Below are 19,219 nucleotides of genomic sequence, written 5' to 3' on the forward strand. Positions count from 1 at the left end.
AACATATCTATGTAAACCTGGAAATTAGGTCACTAAACCTGAATGCAACAGGACTTTATGACGAACTTCTGGGTTGTCTGAGTTTATGACAAAGTGGTCAATTGTGATGAGGTATACAAACAGCTGAAGCTGCAGATCAGAGAACCCTAAGACCAGTACAAAAGAGATTGAATTATTCAGCAAAACTTAAGGCCAGACAGTGTCTTTCAAAGAGATTTAAATGTAATGTTGACTAAAATGGTCCATTCTCTTTCTACTACAGCACTCTACCTAAACAGGATTCTCCAGGCTACTCTGCATAAGATTATTTTCAATTAACTGGAGATGTTTTGGTAATGTAAACAATTATCTTTCCCTAATACCTCCATCGTTTGATTCTACTTTCATACACCACCTTTGCACCAAGTGAAAGTCATCTGTACTAAATCACCATGGAGATCAATTAACTTTTACCATTTTTTTTTTTTACTAATCAGAAGGTTTGAAGCCCCAATATTTTACCTGTTCCAGCAATGCTGTATGCTTTTCCAGAGTTACACAAATATTTTCATTAATTTGCTCTGAAGTTTTCATGCGCTTAACATTTTCTTTGTTTTCTGAAAACATCCGCTTCTTTTGATTATGGCCTTGGGGAAATGGAAAGATCAGAAGTAAAAATATTCCTTCTAAGGAAGGAAACAAGGGAATTCAGACTCTCTAAGGAAATAAACTAAAATGTGATGTCAGGCAGCATTTTTTAGCAAATGTAATTGTCTAAAAACTTGTGACAAAATATAACCTTCAAAAAAATGATTCTATCAGGTTCCTAGGTAGGATTCTGGTCTCAGATACACTTTCCTTTCAACTTTAATACTTATTTAATACCAACAAAAACTGAATAAATTATAATACTTAATCCTCTAGTTACTTAAGCAGTCATACATTATTTTTATACAGTACAGTTACTTACGCAGTCTGACATTTTTTTAATAGGTGATCCTGTTATTATTTTTAAGCAATTTTAAATCCATCTTGTTAAATGACTACGTAACCTACATAAGAACACAAATAAAATTTATCCTAAGAAATGTTTTTTCTTTTTATTTCATTAACTTACAAAAACATCCTACTTTTAATGAAATTTACTTTTGTTACTTTAATGATTTTATAATTCTAGAATTTCATTAGTTATTCGATGTTTCTGTCACTCCATGCACACATGTATGTATTATCTATCACCTTACATTTGGCCTATGATTTACAGGTTAATTCTATGGAAAGAAATGAATTCACCAATGATTTTTTTTTAATTTTTTTTTTTTAATTTTTATTTATTTATGATAGGCACACAGTGAGAGAGAGAGAGAGGCAGAGACACAGGCAGAGGGAGAAGCAGGCTCCATGCACCGGGAGCCCGATGTGGGATTTGATCCCGGGTCTCCAGGATCGCGCCCTGGGCCAAAGGCAGGCGCTAAACCGCTGCGCCACCCAGGGATCCCGAATTCACCAATGATTAAAAAAAAAAAAAAAAAACTCTTTCAACTAGTCTCATTAATCTAATAAATAAAACGTCAAATTAAGATGTAGATGAAATAAACCAAACAATCGCCCTATGTCACCTTTTTGATTTTTTTTTTTTTTGTACTCTCAAGGCAAAGTGACTGATTCCTTCTTTGACAGAATTTACCTCCCTTCAGATATGGAGGATACCGTTTCCCCCTCCTCACCCTAAATGGTTCAGAAAACAAGACACTCTGAAATAATTATTTCATCATTTACTTTTCTCTTGGCTATATATGCTCTACTATTTCTATATCTGAGGCTAAAAATATCCCCCAAAAGGAAAGTGACTATTTTAATTTCTCTAAAAGATGCATAAGTATATACTTACTGTTATTACTACCAGTGTCAAGTGCTGCCAGCAGTGTTGAGTCTACACTTTCACAACTTGAAATGCTGGAATGACAGGTCCTACAGGATTCTTCACTTTTCAAAATAGCAGCAGCATAGTTACTGGAAATGACTGAATTGTTCAACTTAGGTATTTTATCAACAGGCACAAAACGGGTATTTGAACTTAAAATGTCATCTTGTCTTTTATCACATGACTCAGAACTGGAGTTTTCTAAACAGGAAACCATTTTGTCGATCCTCTTATCATCCAAGGCACTGTTTACTGTAGTTTTTGGCATTTGAACCACACCACTAGATACACTAGATGGACAATAAATGGGTTTCAGATTATAATCTTCAAGCTGTTCAAAACAAGATCTTGTTACATCTGTCTGACATTCAAAATGGTTTTCAGAAGTGTTTTGTGACTCTTTTGCCTCTTGTGTACAGAGTTTCTTGGAAAATTCTGTTGTTTTACTTGACTTTTGGTAAGGGCACAGAACTTGCTCTTCAAAGTTTTCCAATCTTGTTTCTGAAGCAACCATTTCTAGTGGTTTCACAACATTCTGAGAAAATACTTTACTATTCTCTGAGCATACTGAATTTTTGTTGGAGTCCAATAAGGAAGCATCATTTTCAGAATGTCCATATTTGCTACTTATGACACTAGTACTTAAACTCTGATTACCACTTGACACATTATTCCCAGTTGCTGTTTTCAGTGCTTCGACATTCTTCGACTTATTCAGGATCTCTACTTGCTTCCGGCAACTTGCAGGCATTGTTTTTTTGGCTTTTAGTACCTTGCGCTTACTTCTATCTGGACTGGCCATCTTTTATAACCTAGAATTTAAAGTACTGTATTTAGATGCATTTCTCTAATAGACAAAAGTTTATTTATTTGGTGTATTAAAATAATGTTCAGACTCCCTCTAAAGCTTTTTTAAAAGATTTTATTTATTTATTCATGAGAGAGACAGAGAGAGAGAGAGAGAGAGAGAGGCAGAGACACAGGCAGAGAGAGAAGCAGGCTCCATGCAGGGAACCTGATGTAGGGACTCGATCCCGGATCACACCCCAGGCTGAAGGTGGCACTAAACCACTGGGCCACTGGGGCTGCCCCCTCTAAAGATTTAGATAATGATTTTTCTTGAAAATTATATCCACTCTTAAAAGAAATGTTGGGAAATATCAGGAAGGGAGACAGAACATAAAGACTCCTAACTCGGGGAAATGAACTACGGGTGGTGGAAGGGGAGGAGGGCGGGTGTTGGAGGGGAATGGGTGACGGGCACTGAGGTGGACACTTGACGGGATGAGCACTGGGTGTTTTTCTGTATGTTGGTAAATTGAACACCAATAAAAATTAAAAAAAATTATATCCACTCTTACCTATCACTGAAAACGTACAAGTAACTAATCTTTTCTATAAATCTAAACTAAATAAATTCAAACTTCATATTGCTAGTGAGCCTCTACTTAATAAAAACCTGAAAATTTTATCTGGCTTTTTGTTTTATCACCTCACTGTCATAACCATTAAAGTCTAGTTTCAATAATCCAAGCAGGCTATACTTTACATGATGTAAAGATTAAATTCCATTTCTTAAAAAAACAAAACTCAATTTTTTTGCAAAGAATTTTGCATTTTCTACACATAATGACACCTTCCTAAACTTTCCTAATGCTCATATTTCCAAAATAAGTGGTACTGCAGGAGCAATTCCCAATAGGAATATAAAATGAGCACTAAAGATACACAACAGGATGCCAGTTCAAACAAGAAAGCTAATTTAAATTTTATAATTATTTCTCATAATTTAGTAAAAACCTACATAGCAAAAAAACATTTTAGAATTTATCTCTTAGGATCTACATCAAGTCTGATGTAAACTGTAGGTAGGTATATAGTTCAAAGGAAATTACTCTGCCAAGTTACAAGGCAATCAAAGGCATAAGAAATGAAAAAGAAAAAAATATATATACAGGCATGACAGTTATCTAACAAAATATAGAGAACTTTTAAACTGAAATGACAGAAGCCAGGACTTTTTAAGGCACAAATAACCAGTCAAAGCTACCTGAATAATTTTTTCATTTATCACTATATCTTACTTGGAGCTTTCCTTTATTATATTCTTTTTATTTACCATATCATTTGATCAGGAACAGTCCCAGGATCTGTGAGACCTGAAGGTTGAGGCAAATATTTCTTTAGAACAAGAAAAAAAAAAAATCAACATTTGTTGATTCAAATTTTAAAAACCGGGAACCCTGGGTGGTGCAGCGGTTTAGACCCTGCCTTTGGCCCAGGGCACAATCCTAGAGACCTGGGATCAAATCCCACATTGGGCTCCTGGTGCACGGAGCCTGCTTCTCCCTATGCCTTTGCCTCTCTTTCTCTCTCTGTGACTATCATAAATAAATTTAAAAAATAAATAAATAAACTCCGATGACTTGAGAAAAATTATAATTATGTATTAAAAAAAAAACAAATTTTAAAAACCTGTCATGTACAGGGGCTCAGACAGTAAACTCCAACATTTCATCTCAGGGTCCTGAGTTCAAGCCCCATTTTGGGCTCCACACTGGGCATGGAACCTACTTAAATAAACAAACACCTCCAAAGCAAAAACAAAACTGTCATCTATTTTAAAAAAATCACAAAAACCAAAAAAGTTGCATACTTTCATTAACGGCCTGATTCAATATAAGATTTTTTCCTATAGGACTATTTGATTACCTATTTTTGTAGTATTTCCCAGAGAAAATGAACAAACTAAGTCTATCTTCTAGCGTAATTTTTTTTTTTAATGTATGCTCCCTGCCCAGCAGTGAGGAGCCCAACACATGTTTGAACTCATGACCCTGAGATCAAAACCTGAGTCTAAGGGGTGTCTGGGTGGCTCAGTTGGTTAGGCGTCTGCTTTGGCTTGGGACCCATGATACCTGGGTCCTGGGATTGAGCTCTACATCGGGTTCCCTGCTCAGTGGGGAGTCTGCTTCTCCCTCTGCTACTCCTCCTGCTTGTGCTCTCTCTCTCTCTCTCTCTCAAATAAATAAAACCTTAAAACAAAAACAAAACACAACAAACCTGAGCCCAGATTAAGAACTGGATGTTTAACCGACTTAGCCACCCAGGTGCCACACAGCATAGGTGATTAAATTTTAATTGATAATCAGAATGCATGAAACAATCAGCTTCATGTAAAGACATTTCTTTTTGGTACTGCTACAGCTGTGTGCCCTATAAACACAAAAACTGTTTTCTTTTAAAGGCAGAATTCCTAACAACAAAAAGTATGGTGAATTTTTAATTTAATATGCTATGTTATTATTTTTCTAACAGAGAAGTTCTTTTGACTGGAAATCCATGAGAACTAAATCCTCTACTTAGTTTTAAACATCAGGTAATTGGGGAATATTTCTCCTGACTACCTTCATAAATTTCAATTCATGGCTTCTTTATTCCTCATATATTTCAGGTACCAGGCATTGCAGACCCTATTCCCATCACAAGCCAACAGGCAGTAACTACCTACTTTCAAAATTGACTATGAACCACAAATGTATCGTACTAAACCTACACTAAGTATATCCCCAATCACAAAATGCCTGAAGCTATTCTACTGCCAGGTGACACAAAGGTAAGGAGAAGTCAAGATGAAGAGAGACAGTATTCTTAAATGATTACAGTTGAAATCCTTTGCCAATCATTTGTTGTATGAGTTACAAGTATCTTCTCTCATTTGTGGCTTGTCTTTAGATCTTCCTAATTTTTTAAAGATTTTACTTCTATATTTGAGAGAGAGAGAGAGAGAGAGAGAGAGAGAAAGTGAGAAAGACAGCCAAGAACACGGTAAAAGGCAGAGGGAGAAGCAGACACTCTGCTGACCAGGGAGCCCGACATGGGGCTCAATCCTGGAGTTCTGGGATCATGACCCAGGCCAAGGGCATATACTAAACTGACTGAGCCACCTAGGTACCCCCTGGATCTTCCTAATTTTAATAATTTCTTTTCTTTTATTGTTTAATCACTCTTGAAAAAATCCTTTCCCACCCCTAGGTAATGTGTAACATAATGAAGCCCTCTGATAGTACAGAAGCCTTCTGATCTAGATCTCAAGACACAGACCTGTACCATGACTATGCAATTATAAAAATATATATATAAGAGCAGACCTGAATTAATATATAATAGGAATACTTGGTCAGAGAGAATTAAAGTTTATAAATATGAGAAAATTGGTCATAACAGCGTGCACCTTGCTAGCTGATAAAACATAGGGTACTACAGAGAGATACTCCATGTGGAAGTATGCTTAGGGAAAAATAAGTAAAACTGCCAATAAAAGGCGCAGGGAAGTTAAGTACTGGTAACTGCCTCTAAAGTAAATGAGACTTTAACATACTGTAGAGAGGTTTAGTAAAATTTATTACTGGAAAAATAAAAATAAAAGACATTCTAATTAGGGGATCCTGCCATCACAGAACTTCTTTCTTCAACCAGCTTGAATCCTTTGCTGTCAAATAAGCCACATTTTGTACAGATATCTGGAATCATGGTACTTGTCCAGCAGCACAAGGTTGAAAAGAGAAGTCATCTATATTTTCTCAAGTTTTAAAGATCTGTCTTTCAAATTTGACTGTTTAATCCATCTAGAAGTGATTTTAGAATATACTGAGAGTAAGGGATCTAATCTCATTTTGCCCTCAGGTATATAGTTGTTGGACAGTGTCCTAATAATTTTGAACTTTAAAAATATCTTTTATTTATCTAATGATATGACTCCTGCTGAACATACTGTTGTCTATTTCATTAATTTGTTTTACATGCCTCTTGTTAAACAATGAAAATATTTTAGCATAATGAATCTTTTAATAGATTTTAATCCAGTTACATTTAATATAATGCCACTTATTCTTGGTGTCCTGCCTTCTGATCTTCACAGCTTTCTGCTGCTATATTTTACTTTCTATTGTTATGAAAATGTCCTTTTTATTTTATAAAGTCTTACATATGCCTCAGGACTCCATGGATTCTAATATATTTTAAAGTTTTCTAAAAACATTTTAGCCAATGTTTCAGTAAACATTTAAGTAAAAAGTGAAACATTATTTAAATACACATTATCTTAAAGTATTCAAGGGGTGCCTGGCTGGTGCAGTTGGAAAAGCATATGACTTGATCTCTGGGTCATGAATTTGAGCCCCATGTTGGGGGTAGAGATTACTTAAATAAATAAAAAGTATTCACACTTTACATCCCAGATTTTATCTTACTTTTATGTTATATATACCTTCAAGAATTCTGGATATTTACATTCTGCTTCAGAGCCAAAATTGACTATTAGTAATAAATCTGCTATAAAAATCAGGTATAAATTTCTGTGTAGACATGTTTTCATTTTTCTTAGTTATATGCCTTATGTGAAATTGCTGAATCATACTTTAACTCCGTATTTAACCTTCAGAGGAACAAACTGTTTTCAAAAGCATCTAGACCAGTATTTTCACAATAGGGAGCAAAAGAGTGACTTTTATTTTAATATCTCTTCATCAACATTTGTTATTATCTCTTTCCCAGTAGAGTCATTTTGATGAGTGATGTGATACCTCACTGTCCTTTTGATTTGCGTTTCCCTGATGGTTAATGATGCTGTTTATTGGCCACTTGTTTATCTTATTTATTCTGGTCATTTGCCCACTTTAAAACTGGGTTATTTGCCTTTTTATTATTGACTTAGAAGAGTTCTATATATATATTCTATATTTCAGTCCCATTTCACATATGATTTGCAAATGTTTTCACACATTCTATTTTCAATTTCTTGATGATATGCTTTGAAAAATTAAGGTTTTTAACTTTTTAAAAACATATAATTATTTATGGAGGGGGGCAGAGAAGAGGGAATCTTAAGCAGACCTCAAGCTGAGTGTGGAGCCCAACGTGGGGCTTGACCTCACAACCTTGAGACCACTACCTGAGCCAAAACCAAGAGCCAGAGGCCTAACCAATTGTGCCATCCAGGTACCCCAAGTTTTTAATTTTGATAAAATCCAATTAAGTTTTTTATTTATTCCTTGAGTTTTTGGTATAAGATCTAAAAAAAATCACTGCTTAATCCAAGGACATGAAGATTTAATAGTTGTAAAATTTTATTGATCCATTTTAATTTTTAAATAGCGTGAAGAGGATCCATTTATTCTTTTGCATGTGGACAGGTGTTCCAGCACCATTTAAAACGACCATTCTTTCCCCTACTGAATTGTTTTGACACTCTTGTCAAAACCGATTAATTTAAATATTAAGTTTATTTCAGAATTCTCAATTTTATCCCACTGATATATAGGTCTCAACTGCTGTAGCTGTTAAATTTTAAATTTAGGATGAGTTCTCAACTTTATGTTTTGTTTTTTGAGGATTGTTTCAGCTATTCTGAGTTCCTTGAATATGTGTATGAATTCCAGGATCAGATCAAAACTTCTGCAAAGAAGCCTACTGGACTTTAACAGTGAATTGTGTTGAACCTATAGATCAATTTACAGAGTATAACTACCTCAATTCTATCAGGTATTCTGATCCATGAACATGGAAGTCTTTCCATTTATTTAGATGTTTAATTTCTTTTCAAAGGTATATTGTAGTTTTTAGAGTTTTGCACTTCATTTTGATACTGTTGTAAGTGAAACTTTTTTCTTAATTTCATTCTTGGACTGTTCATTGCAAGTACAATAGAAATACAAACAATACTATATATTGATCTGACCTGCAGCATTGTTGACCTTGTTTTTATCTGTTTTTTTTTGGGGGGGGGAGGGGTTGTTCTTTAGGATTTCCTACAAAAAAAGATCCTGTCACGTGTCAGTAGTTTTATTTCTTCCTTCCCGGTCTTGATGCCTACTATCTCATTTTCTTGCCAACCCTGACTAGGAACTCCTGTACAATGAGAATAGAAGTGGCAAGTGCTGACATCCTCCTCTTGTTCTGACTCAGGGGAAAAACCCTTAATCATTTATACTTTAGCTGTGGAATTTTTCACAGATGCCCTTTATCAAGTTAAGGAGTTTCCCAACTATCTCAACTTTATTTAATGTTTTTATCATAAAGGAGCATCGCATTTTGTCAGGAAATGTTTTAGCATCTATTATCATAATCATATTTCTTTGTTCCTTATTCTAATGATATGGTAGATTAATTTATTTGGTTGTGAAACCAACCTTGCATTCTTGGGATAAATCCTGCTTGGCCATGGTGTATAATCCTTTCTCTGTGTTGCTGGATTGAATTTTTTAGTTTTTTGTTAGTGATTCTTACATATATTCACAAGAGATATTGTTCTGTAGTTTTCCTGCGAGGTCTTTGATTTTGTTATCAGGAAAATACTGGCCTCCTGGCCTCACAGAATGATTAGGGAAGGGTTTCCTTCCTCTTCTGTTTCTTTAAAAAAAAATCTGTAAAGAATTGTTATTTTTATGTGTTTTGTAGAATTCAACAATAAAGCTACCTGATATGAAGCTTCTCTTTGTGTTCTAATTCAATCCCTATACTTGTTATAGGCCTGTTCAGATTTTCTATTTCTTCTTGAGTCTGTTTTTGTTCATTTGAGTCTCTTTAAGTATTGGTCTATTTCAACTATTTAACTGGCTGGAATAGAAGTGATTTGTTCCACAGTATTCTCGTAATTGTTTTAACTTCTGGAATGTCAGTACTAATGCTCTTTCAGTCTTGATTTGCTATTTGAATCTCATAGTCATTCTAGGCAAAGGTTTGTCAATCTTTGACCTTTTTTTGAAAAACAATTTTTGGCTTTCTCGATTTTCTGTATTTTTCTTTCTTAACTTTATTATTTTCTGCTGTAATCTTTATTTCCTTCATTCTGCTGACTTAGGTTTAGTTTGCTCTTCTTTTTGTATTAAGATTAAAAGGTTATTAACTTGAGGTTTTTAACTTTTATTTTTACCTTTTTTTTTTTTTAAAGTAATGGAGGGATGCCTGGGTGGCTCAGTGGTTGTCTGCCTTCGGCTCAGGGTGTCATCCTGAGTCCAGGGATCGAGTCCTGCATTGGGCTCCCTGCGAGAAGCCTGCTTCTTCTCCCTCTGCCTGTCCCCCTCTCTGTTTCTCATGAACACATAAATAAAATCTTCAACAACAAAAAAAAGTAATGGGAGTCCAACATGGAGCCCAATGTGGGGCTTGAGCTCACAACCCTTAGATCAAGACAAGCTGAGATCAAGATTTGGATGCTCAACGGACTGAGCCACCCAGGTGCCCCAAGAACTCCTTTTTAAATATAGGTATCCATCACTACAAATTTCCTTTATAAAGAAAAAAAAATGATTATTTTAGACAATGTGTGTGAACACGAGCAGGGGAGAGGGTGAGAGGATTTAAGCAGATTCCCTGTTGAGTGCAGAGCCCAATGAGGGACAGGGACCTGATCTAAGGACCCTGAGATTGAGACCTGAGTTGAAACCAAGAGTCAGACACCCAACTGATTGAGCCACTCAGGCTCCTTAACTACAATTCAAAGAATTGCTTTAATTTCACTACAATGTTTTGGTGTGTTATGTCATTTTCATTCATTTCAAAGTATTTCCTATTTTCTTTTGACGAGTTCTTTGACACAGTGGTTATTCAGGGGTTGTTTAATTTCCATATAGTTCTGAATTCCTAAAATTTCTTCTTGGCACTGAATCCTAATTTCATTCCGTGACAGAGAAAGTACTTCATTGATTTCAATCCTTTTAAGTTTGCTGAGGTTTGTTGGCTCCGTATGTCTGCACTGGAGGATGTTCTATATACAGGAGAAGAATGTTTTCTGCTGTTATTTTGTTTACTGTTTCACAAGATGTTCTCTTAGGTCTAGTTCGTTCATAGTGTCATTCAAGTCTTACTGATCTCCTGACTAGTTTTCAATCCATTAGGAAAGTGCTGTATTGAGGCTGCCAGCCATGATTACTGAATTGTCTATTTTTCCCTTCAATTCTTGTCAATACTTGCTTTACATATTTTAGTGCTGTTATTAGGTATATAATACACAAACATATGTATACATGTGTATATAAATATATATAACTGTGTGTGTGTGTATATATATATATACAGATATATATATTTGTTCTAACTTCTGAAGGACTGACTGGTCCTTTGATTATAAAACATCCTCCTTTATCTTTAGTTAAATTTTTGTTTTAAAGTCTATTTTGTCTGAAATCCGTATAACCATACTTTCTTATGGTTGCTCTTTGGACAAAATATCTTTTTCTATCCTTTCACTTTCAACATATTTGTATCCTTCAAACTGAAGTGTATCTCCTGCAGACCGCATATACTTGGATGCTGTTTTTCCTCCAGTCTGAAAATCTATGACTAGATTGTTTAATCCATTCACATTTGATATTATTGATAGTTTATGTCTCATTTTACTTTTTGCTTTTTTATGTCCAACATATTTTGCTTCTCTATTCCTTCCTTTAATGCCCTAGTTATTAGCTTAAAATGCTTTGTAAGTGGTATGGAGATTTCATATTTATGGGGCACCTTAGTGGCTCAGTTGAGCATCTGCCTTCAGCTCAGGTCATGATCCTGGGGTCTTGGGATCAAGGCCCACATTAGATTCCCTGCTCAGCTTGGAGTCTACTTTCCCCTCTCACCTGCCCCCTTACTTGTGCTCCTACTCTCTCAAATGAATAAAAAGTCTTTAAAATTTCACAGTTCTGCCTATTAGAGAAATATGATCCGTGTTGTAATTGATCACATCTCCAATTAATTCATTAGATTCACTCGTTTGAATTTTCTATGTAGGTAATGTCATGATTTTTTCTTGCTAATCCTTATTTTCTTTCTACATTTAAAACCTCCAATATATGAATAGGCATGCTGTTAGTGTTGTTTCTCTCATCAAATCAAACTTTGACAAGTGGCACTTCATCTCTAAATATTTTTTTGTAATAATTTTTGAGATACACTTTATTGCATTAATAATCACACCTTTATTTCTAATTATCATGAATGTAGTATTTAATCAAATCTTTTATATCTATTTAGATGATCATATAATCTGAGATTATATATTTTATAAATTTCCATTATTTTGCATCACACTGATACATATTTTAAATTATTTACTGTATCTTATTCCTAGATATTCCATGTTCCTGGATTCAATTTGTTAACACTGTGTTTAGGAATTTTGTATCAATGTTAAGAGAGAGGAGTCTAATTTTCCTTTACTGGGTTTTTACACCAAGGTTATGGTGACCTCGTAAAAGTCTAAATAAAAGACTTTCTGAAGAGTTTGTGTTTACAAGATGGTATTACTTCTTTCTTAAATGTGAGAAATAATTCACTATAATACCATCTTATTTGCACCCATAGGCACTGGAAGTTGGTTTTGCAGCAGGCCCGGCCCCAGTGGTCCAGCAGGTTGAAGTCACTCTGGCCCGTGGCTGTCTGGCACAGGGACTCTGCTGTTGTTGCTGCTGCCACTGGTCCTTTGCCCTTATTGCCAGCAAGGCTTCACTGAGCCTGGTGTAGTGTTCTTTTTATCCTTGATATTAGTGATGTAGGGTTTTTCTTTCCTTCATCATTCTTACTAGAAATTCGTCTATTTAATCAATACTTTCAAAGCACTGATGTTTGGCTTTCCTGACTTCCTACTGTACACAGTGTTCATCATTTCCTGTTGGCATTTTATCTTTAAAGATTATATTTATCTGAGAGAAAGCGTGTGCACACAAGGGGGAGAGGCAGGGCAGAGGGACAGAGAGAAGCAGACTCCTCACTGAGAAGGGAGCTTGACACAAGACTTAATCCCAGGACCCCAAGATCATGATCCATGTAAAAGGCACTTAACCAACCTAGCCACCCAGGTAACCTCCTGTTAACACTTTAACTCCATTTTCTTCAGGTTTTGTTCTTTTTCCAGCTTGGGATGAAAACTCCGATCTCTAATTTTCCATCCTTTTCCCCTCCTCACTTTACACTTAAGGCTATTAACATTTTGCTCTAGTTCTGCTTTAGTTGAATCCCACATTTTTTGACAAACCCTACCTCAATTTTAACATTTGGTTCAAAATATTTTCTAGTTTCCACTATAATTTCTTCTATGATCTGTGGATTATTTTAAAACATTAATTTCAAGGTAATTGCAGATTCCCTATTTATATTTCTGTTGAAAGTTAGCTTAATTGTACCATAATTGGAGAATATCCTCCAAAATGATTTCAATCTTCTTATTTGTTGAGTCTAAGTTCATGGTTAATTTTCCCAAAAACTCCATATATACTTGAGCAAATATGTCTTCTAACATCATTGGGGGTGGTATTGTTATATGTAAACACCAACTAGTTCAGATTTTTTTGTTGTGCTGTTCAAAATCTTCCAGCTATTAAAAACACTGATTGTGGGTTTGTCCACCTCTTTTAATCATTGTGTTTTTCCCTTTATATAATTTGAAGCTTTTAGTAGACACTGATTTATTTTCTCTATTGCTGGTGATGGATTGGTTTTCATCATGAAATCTCTCATAATGCTTTTGGCTGATAGTATCTTAGTACATTATCAACCCTAAAATAGCAATTCTTGTTGTATTTTTAAAAATCCACTGGACCAAATCTTTACCTTCCCTTTACTAAAAAGTGAAACTTAAAAAAACCAACCAGCCTCAGCTACCCTATAAAACTTGTTCAAGGAAACACAGTTTGGAGCCAGCATTTAATCCTCAGATTTTAAGACTCAAACAAATCTTGTATCGAAAGCATAAGTCTGATAAGGAATTATGAAGAGACAAGGTTATCTTCCAGGGTATACAATGGTCAACAAAATGACAAAACTTGACCAACTTGTCCCAAGTGACAATCTCAGGAGTATAAACTAATCCTTACAACTCTAGGTGTGGTCCATGGCAGCTTTGGCAGCTTTCTCCAGGCAGCAGGTCAGATCCACAACTGACACATTGGGGGTGGGGACACGGAAGGCCATGCCAGTGAGCTTCCCGTTCAGCTCAGGGATGACCTTGCCCACAGCCTTGGTGGCGCCAGTGGAAGCAGGGATGATGTTCTGGGCAGCCCCTTGGCCGTCACGCCACAGCTTCCCATAGGGGCCGTCCACGGTCTTCTGGGTGGCAGTGATGGCATGGACGGTGGTCATGAGGCCCTCCACGATGCCGAAGTGGTCATGGATGACTTTGGCTAGAGGAGCCAAGCAGTTGGTGGTGCAGGAGGCATTGCTGACAATCTTGAGGTTGTTGTCATACTTCTCGTGGTTCACGCCCATCACAAACATGGGGGCATCAGCAGAAGGAGCAGAGATGATGACCCTCTTGGCCCCGCCCTTCAAGTGAGCCCCAGCCTTCTCCATGGTGGTGAAGACCCCAGTGGACTCCACAACATACTCAGCACCAGCATCACCCCATTTGATGTTGGTAGGATCTCGCTCCTGGAAGATGGAGATGGACTTCCCATTGATGACAAGTTTCCCATTCTCAGCCTTGACTGTGCCGTGGAATTTGCCGTGGGTAGAATCATACTGGAACATGTACACCATATAGTTGAGATCAATGAAGGGGTCATTGATGGCGACAATATCCACTTTGCCAGAGTTAAAAGCAGCCCTGGTGACCAGGCGCCCAATACGGCCAAATCCGTTCACTCTGACCTTCACCATCGTGAAGCTGCATTAGCCACTTTCTAAGTGCTGTCAGAATTTTGCTTTAACTTCAAAATTTTAACAATTTAATACCATAAAAGTCTAAGGTGTTCATAATAAAATGAAGTAGTTGCTTGTCAGCATTCCTTAATGCCCAGTGGCAATCAATTTTAAATAATTTAACAACTTGTTTTATATCTCAGGATATTAAAATATGTTCACACTAGTTACTGGAGTTACAAATTCTAACCATTAAGTCCCTATATTTACAGATGAGATTTAGCTCTTTTCTACACCCTATATGCCTTATCATATTTATAGCTAATATTTAAGTTTTAGGCAAATATTTTCTATATAATCGGAGTATCATGATTACATTATCTTTCCTATTAGATCTTGTTTTTCCTGAAGCTATTGATAATGTCTCCTGATTTCCTATAATTCTATCCTTAACTGTTTTAAAATTAACCACAACTGTCAAGTATCGTTTTCCCTTTTCCCCACTCCTTCAAGGTCATGTTTAAAGATCCTCTCTTCAATAACGCCTTCCTCCAAGAGAATGACTTCCTTATGCGAATATTCCATTACAAACTATTTTTAGTAATGAGCTTTGAGAGCAGAGTTATTTACTTTTATATCCTAAGGAAGATGATGCTCATACAGCTTTATAAAATGCTGATTAAATGTATGCAACCGTATGAAAATTAACTCCTGGAAAGCCAACCAGGGTTATTTTTCCCTTAAAGTACCAAAAACAGCCCTCAGCAACTTTTACCATAGCTATTTCCTATCAGCAGCACTGTACACCATAGAGTCACAGAAGTATATTAACAGTACACTTAGTGCATTAGATATATTTAGTGCATCTACATCATTAAATTTAGTAAGGTTTGTCAATGAACATCCTTCATATCCCACGAAATTTAATCAGGAGTTCAAAAATTCAAACTACATCTTATTATCTCTCCCTACCAGAGAGTCAGTTATTTCTCTCCAAATATTGCCTGACTACAATCTTTCTGTCCTACTGAGATTGGTAAAGCTGAAGAGTGATAAGAAGTTAGGTACCTGAGTCTAGAGTAATACATTTTAAAGGTGTATGTCAAAGTTTAAGACTCAGAGAACAGGGGTGCCTGGGTGGCTACATTGGTTAAGGGTCCCGGGAACAGGTCACAAGTCAATTTCCGGCGCTCAGGAGGGAATTCTGTTTGTCCCTCTCATACTGCCCCTCCTCCTTCCCCTGCTCGCTTCTTAAATAACATATTAAAAAAAAAAAAAAAAACGGTCAGAGGACTGAGTAAGTGATGCAAGAATAGGAGACAAAATAAGGTATAGTTCTTTTTTAGATTTAATATAATCTTCCTCAACTTAATGAGAATTAACACTCTTGCACATTCAGTTATAAAATTCATCTTTACTTGTAACAGATGACGAAAAATCTGATTACATGAAATGCAAGACATTTGTACCCACCCACTACAAGATAATTACAGGGCATGCACAAGCAAAGATGTGGGGGGCACACAGTATTTTCACACCAAATTCAAGATTTTGAGTAGCAAGGAAATACAGTGGACAGAAAGCCGAGGTGACGTACACGCGTCAGTAAGGTAAAGCAGCAGAATTCAAGATGTACCCAGCCAGACACGCCAGGTCTTGGAAGACGGAATTCATTTTCGACACGGCACTGTCCGTGCCTCTCTGTTTGGGGGCAGAGGTCGGCCCTAGGTCTGTAAAAATCTGCAGACAGGACTGCGCGTCAGGTCGACTTTGATTCGGGCCAGACCCAACAACTCTCCAGCCGCACTGCAGGGCACACCACGCAGGCCTACTTCGCAGAGGCCTGAACTCCTCGTAATCAATCCTCGATTCAGAGGCCAGAGGCGCTGCCTTTTTGCATTTTCAATAGCTCTCCCGGGACAGAAGTTACGCCTTGACTGCTCTTCACCGCTTGCTTTGCAAACACCTGCGTCTCGCGGGCTGCTTAAAGGGCTACGAGTCAGACTCAGGACAAAATCCTCGCGGGGCGAACACGGACGCCCAGCCTGCCGAGACGGCACAGCCCGGCTGCGGAGGACAGGACGCAAGCCCTTGCACCGCTTCCCTTCTAAGGGGCCTCCGACAGGCAGCGGCTTCGTCTTTTAGGCACCCAAACAGGCAAGGCGGCGCGGGAAGGCACGTTTTTCAAGCCCTTGTCGGCCTGGAGGCGGAAGCGCACACCGACTGCTTCGCCCTCTCTGCCCTGCACACTTCCTCCAACTTTGCCAGAACGGGAGGCAGAGCCGGTAGGGGGATGGACGAGGGGGGGATGAATGGGGGTGATGGAGGGGGGTGGATGGGGGATGGATGGGACGGAGACGGGTGGATGGGGGAAGAATGGGGAATGGATGGGGTGGATGGGGGATGGAAGGGGATGGATGGGATGGAGACGGGTGGATGGGGAAGGATGGGGGATGGTGGGGGCTGGATGGGGGATGGATGGGACGGAGACGGGTGGATGGGGGAAGAATGGGGAATGGATGGGGTGGATGGGGGATGGAAGGGGATGGATGGGATGGAGACGGGTGGATGGGGGGTGGATGGGGGAAGGATGGGGGATGGTGGGGGCTGGATGGGGGATGGAGGGAGGGTGGATGGGGGAAGAATGGGGGCTGGAGAGGAGATGGAGGGGGTGGACGGGGGAAGAATGGGGGATAGATGGGGTGGATGGGTGATGGAGGGGGGATGGAGGGGGTGGGTGGGGGGATGGATGCGGGGGCCGATGGTCGGGGGCAGACAGCAATCTCAGAGACGGAGGTCGGCACGGACTTTCCCCGAGGGCCTTAAAAGCCAGGGCGGAAGGGGCACGTCGGCGAGGGCTGGAGCCACGTGCGCGCCAGCCCCGCCCCAGCCGCGCCCCAGCCGCGCCGTCCGACCCCCGGCCAGAGAGCAGGGCCCGCCGCGCCTCGCCCCCCACCGCCGTGCGTCCCGGCCCCGCCGGCCCCCGCTTCGCCCGCCCAGCCGCGCCCCCGACGCGGTACTTACGCGGAAGTTGGATTCCCGGGCCGCCGCCGAGTCCCTCGGGAGGCGCGACCCCGCCCCTCCCCCGCCCGCCCCGGCGGGGCGCACGCCGCCGCCCCCCGCCCGCCCCCTCGGGAAGCGCCGCGGACCGTGCTGCCGCCCGCCGCGGGCATCTCCTCGCCAGTGGGAGCCCCGGGGCCGCTCCGCTCCACCCCGCCGCCGCCGCCGCCGCCGCGACCGCGACCACGACCACGACCGCCCGGCTCGCGCGGCGTCCCCGGGTCACTGCGGCCCGGCCCTCCAGAGGCGCGCGGCGCCGCGCAACCGCCGACCCGGCCAACCGCCGCTCGCGCGGGGCTCCCGCTCGGGGCTCTCGCGCGGGGCTCCCGCCGGCGCCAACGTACCTCGGGCGGCGCCGCGCCCGCCGCCTCCCGCTCCAGCAGCCCCGCCGACAGCAAGCGCCGCGCACAATGAGGCCCCAGCCAGCGCGCGCCGAGGTGAGTCTGCCCGCGCCCGCCCCCCGCCGGAGGCGCGGCCAATGACGGCGCGAGCGTGCGGCGGCGCAGCCAATCAGGGGCGCCCGGACGGAGTGGGCGGGGCTGGGAGGGGGCCGCGGCCGGAGGTGTGGAAGTCGGCTGCGGGGTGCCGGCAGCTCGCTCCCCGCCATAGCCGCCGGGGGCGGGGGCGGGGCTGGGGGCGGGGCTGGAGGCGGGGCCTGAGAGGGCGGGGGCGGGGCCGGGCTGCTGCTCCGCGGGGCTCGTGCGACGCTGCTGGCGTTACCAGGGCAACCTTGTTTGCAAAAACCCATTTGAATGTTCACACTCTGGCCTTTAGCATTTTATTTACCGGGATTGCGGAGTTGGGGGGGGCCGCTCCTTAAATTGTGCGAGCCGGGCAGGCGGGCCAGGCCCACCCAGTGGCATTTTCTGGAGTTTCCTGCAGTTTGTCCTGGGAACCTGCCCCTCACCCACCCCCCATCCCCCACCCACCATGCACCCCCCCATCCCCCACCCACCATGCACCCCCCCACCCCCAGGCTGCATTGAGTTGCCTGAGGCGGTTAATGGCCCTCGGTGGGATTGCTGTGCTTCCAGGCAGTTCTGTGTGCCCTCTCTGTGCTCGAGGCTGACCCAACGAACAAGGGTCAGTTGTGCGGTAAAGCCCTTCTGGTCGCCAAGGGAGAGCTGCCCTGCCTTGGAACAGTCACTGGCCACGAGAAAAAGGAGAGGAGGCCTGACATTCCAGAAGGCTGGGTCATGAGCACAATAAAGTACCCAATGGGTTCCCAAAACCAGGTCCAGGGATTCTGGAAGGGGGGGAGGGTGTCCGCAAAGTCAATACTATTTTTTTTAAATAGACGTTATTTGTCCCCCTTACCCCCCCCCCCCTTTTTTTTTTCCATTTTCATTCCGGTGGTCTCAGGTGTGTTCAGTGGATTTTTCTAGAAATTTCTGGAAAAGTGTTAGGTGCTATTGCAACATCTGCAAGGGCAGAAACAGACGAGAATCCGATGATCTGAGGTCAAACACTAAGGAAATGGGGGAAAAATGCAAAAAAGTGCCAATCCTTGCACAACTGTTTTTGTTTTGGAAAAATGATTTTCAATATAGTTGAAGAGTATACATAGGGTTGCTGAAAAAAAAAAAGAAAGGGTGTGGGAGGCAAGTGAATTGGAGCCAGATAAAGAATTTGGAC

The 19,219-nt window shown here is 40.7% G+C and overlaps 2 protein-coding genes across 3 annotated transcripts in view; both read right to left on the bottom strand.

Moving 5' to 3' along the window:
- ATF7IP2 (activating transcription factor 7 interacting protein 2) overlaps positions 1–18,046 on the bottom strand; it is a 55,477-nt gene extending 37,431 nt beyond the window's left edge. For both annotated transcript variants that reach the window (XM_041750595.1, XM_041750593.1), the window contains exons 1-3: positions 17,929–18,046; positions 1,871–2,715; positions 502–626 (exon numbers count right to left, since the gene is read on the bottom strand). In XM_041750595.1, coding sequence (XP_041606529.1) covers positions 502–626; positions 1,871–2,705 — 960 coding nt within the window. In that variant the 5' untranslated portion in view covers positions 2,706–2,715; positions 17,929–18,046. The remainder of the gene's footprint in view (positions 1–501; positions 627–1,870; positions 2,716–17,928) is intronic.
- On the bottom strand, positions 10,473–14,542 carry LOC121487089 (glyceraldehyde-3-phosphate dehydrogenase-like). Its single transcript, XM_041748534.1, has 2 exons — positions 13,793–14,542; positions 10,473–10,670 (listed from the first exon to the last, which is right to left on the bottom strand). Exons 1-2 carry the CDS (start codon positions 14,540–14,542, stop codon positions 10,473–10,475), a joined length of 948 nt encoding a protein of 315 aa, XP_041604468.1.
- Positions 18,047–19,219: the final 1,173 nt, after the last annotated feature.

This window comes from Vulpes lagopus, chromosome 3 (genome assembly GCF_018345385.1).
Source record: "Vulpes lagopus strain Blue_001 chromosome 3, ASM1834538v1, whole genome shotgun sequence".
NCBI classification, from domain to species: domain Eukaryota; kingdom Metazoa; phylum Chordata; class Mammalia; order Carnivora; family Canidae; genus Vulpes; species Vulpes lagopus.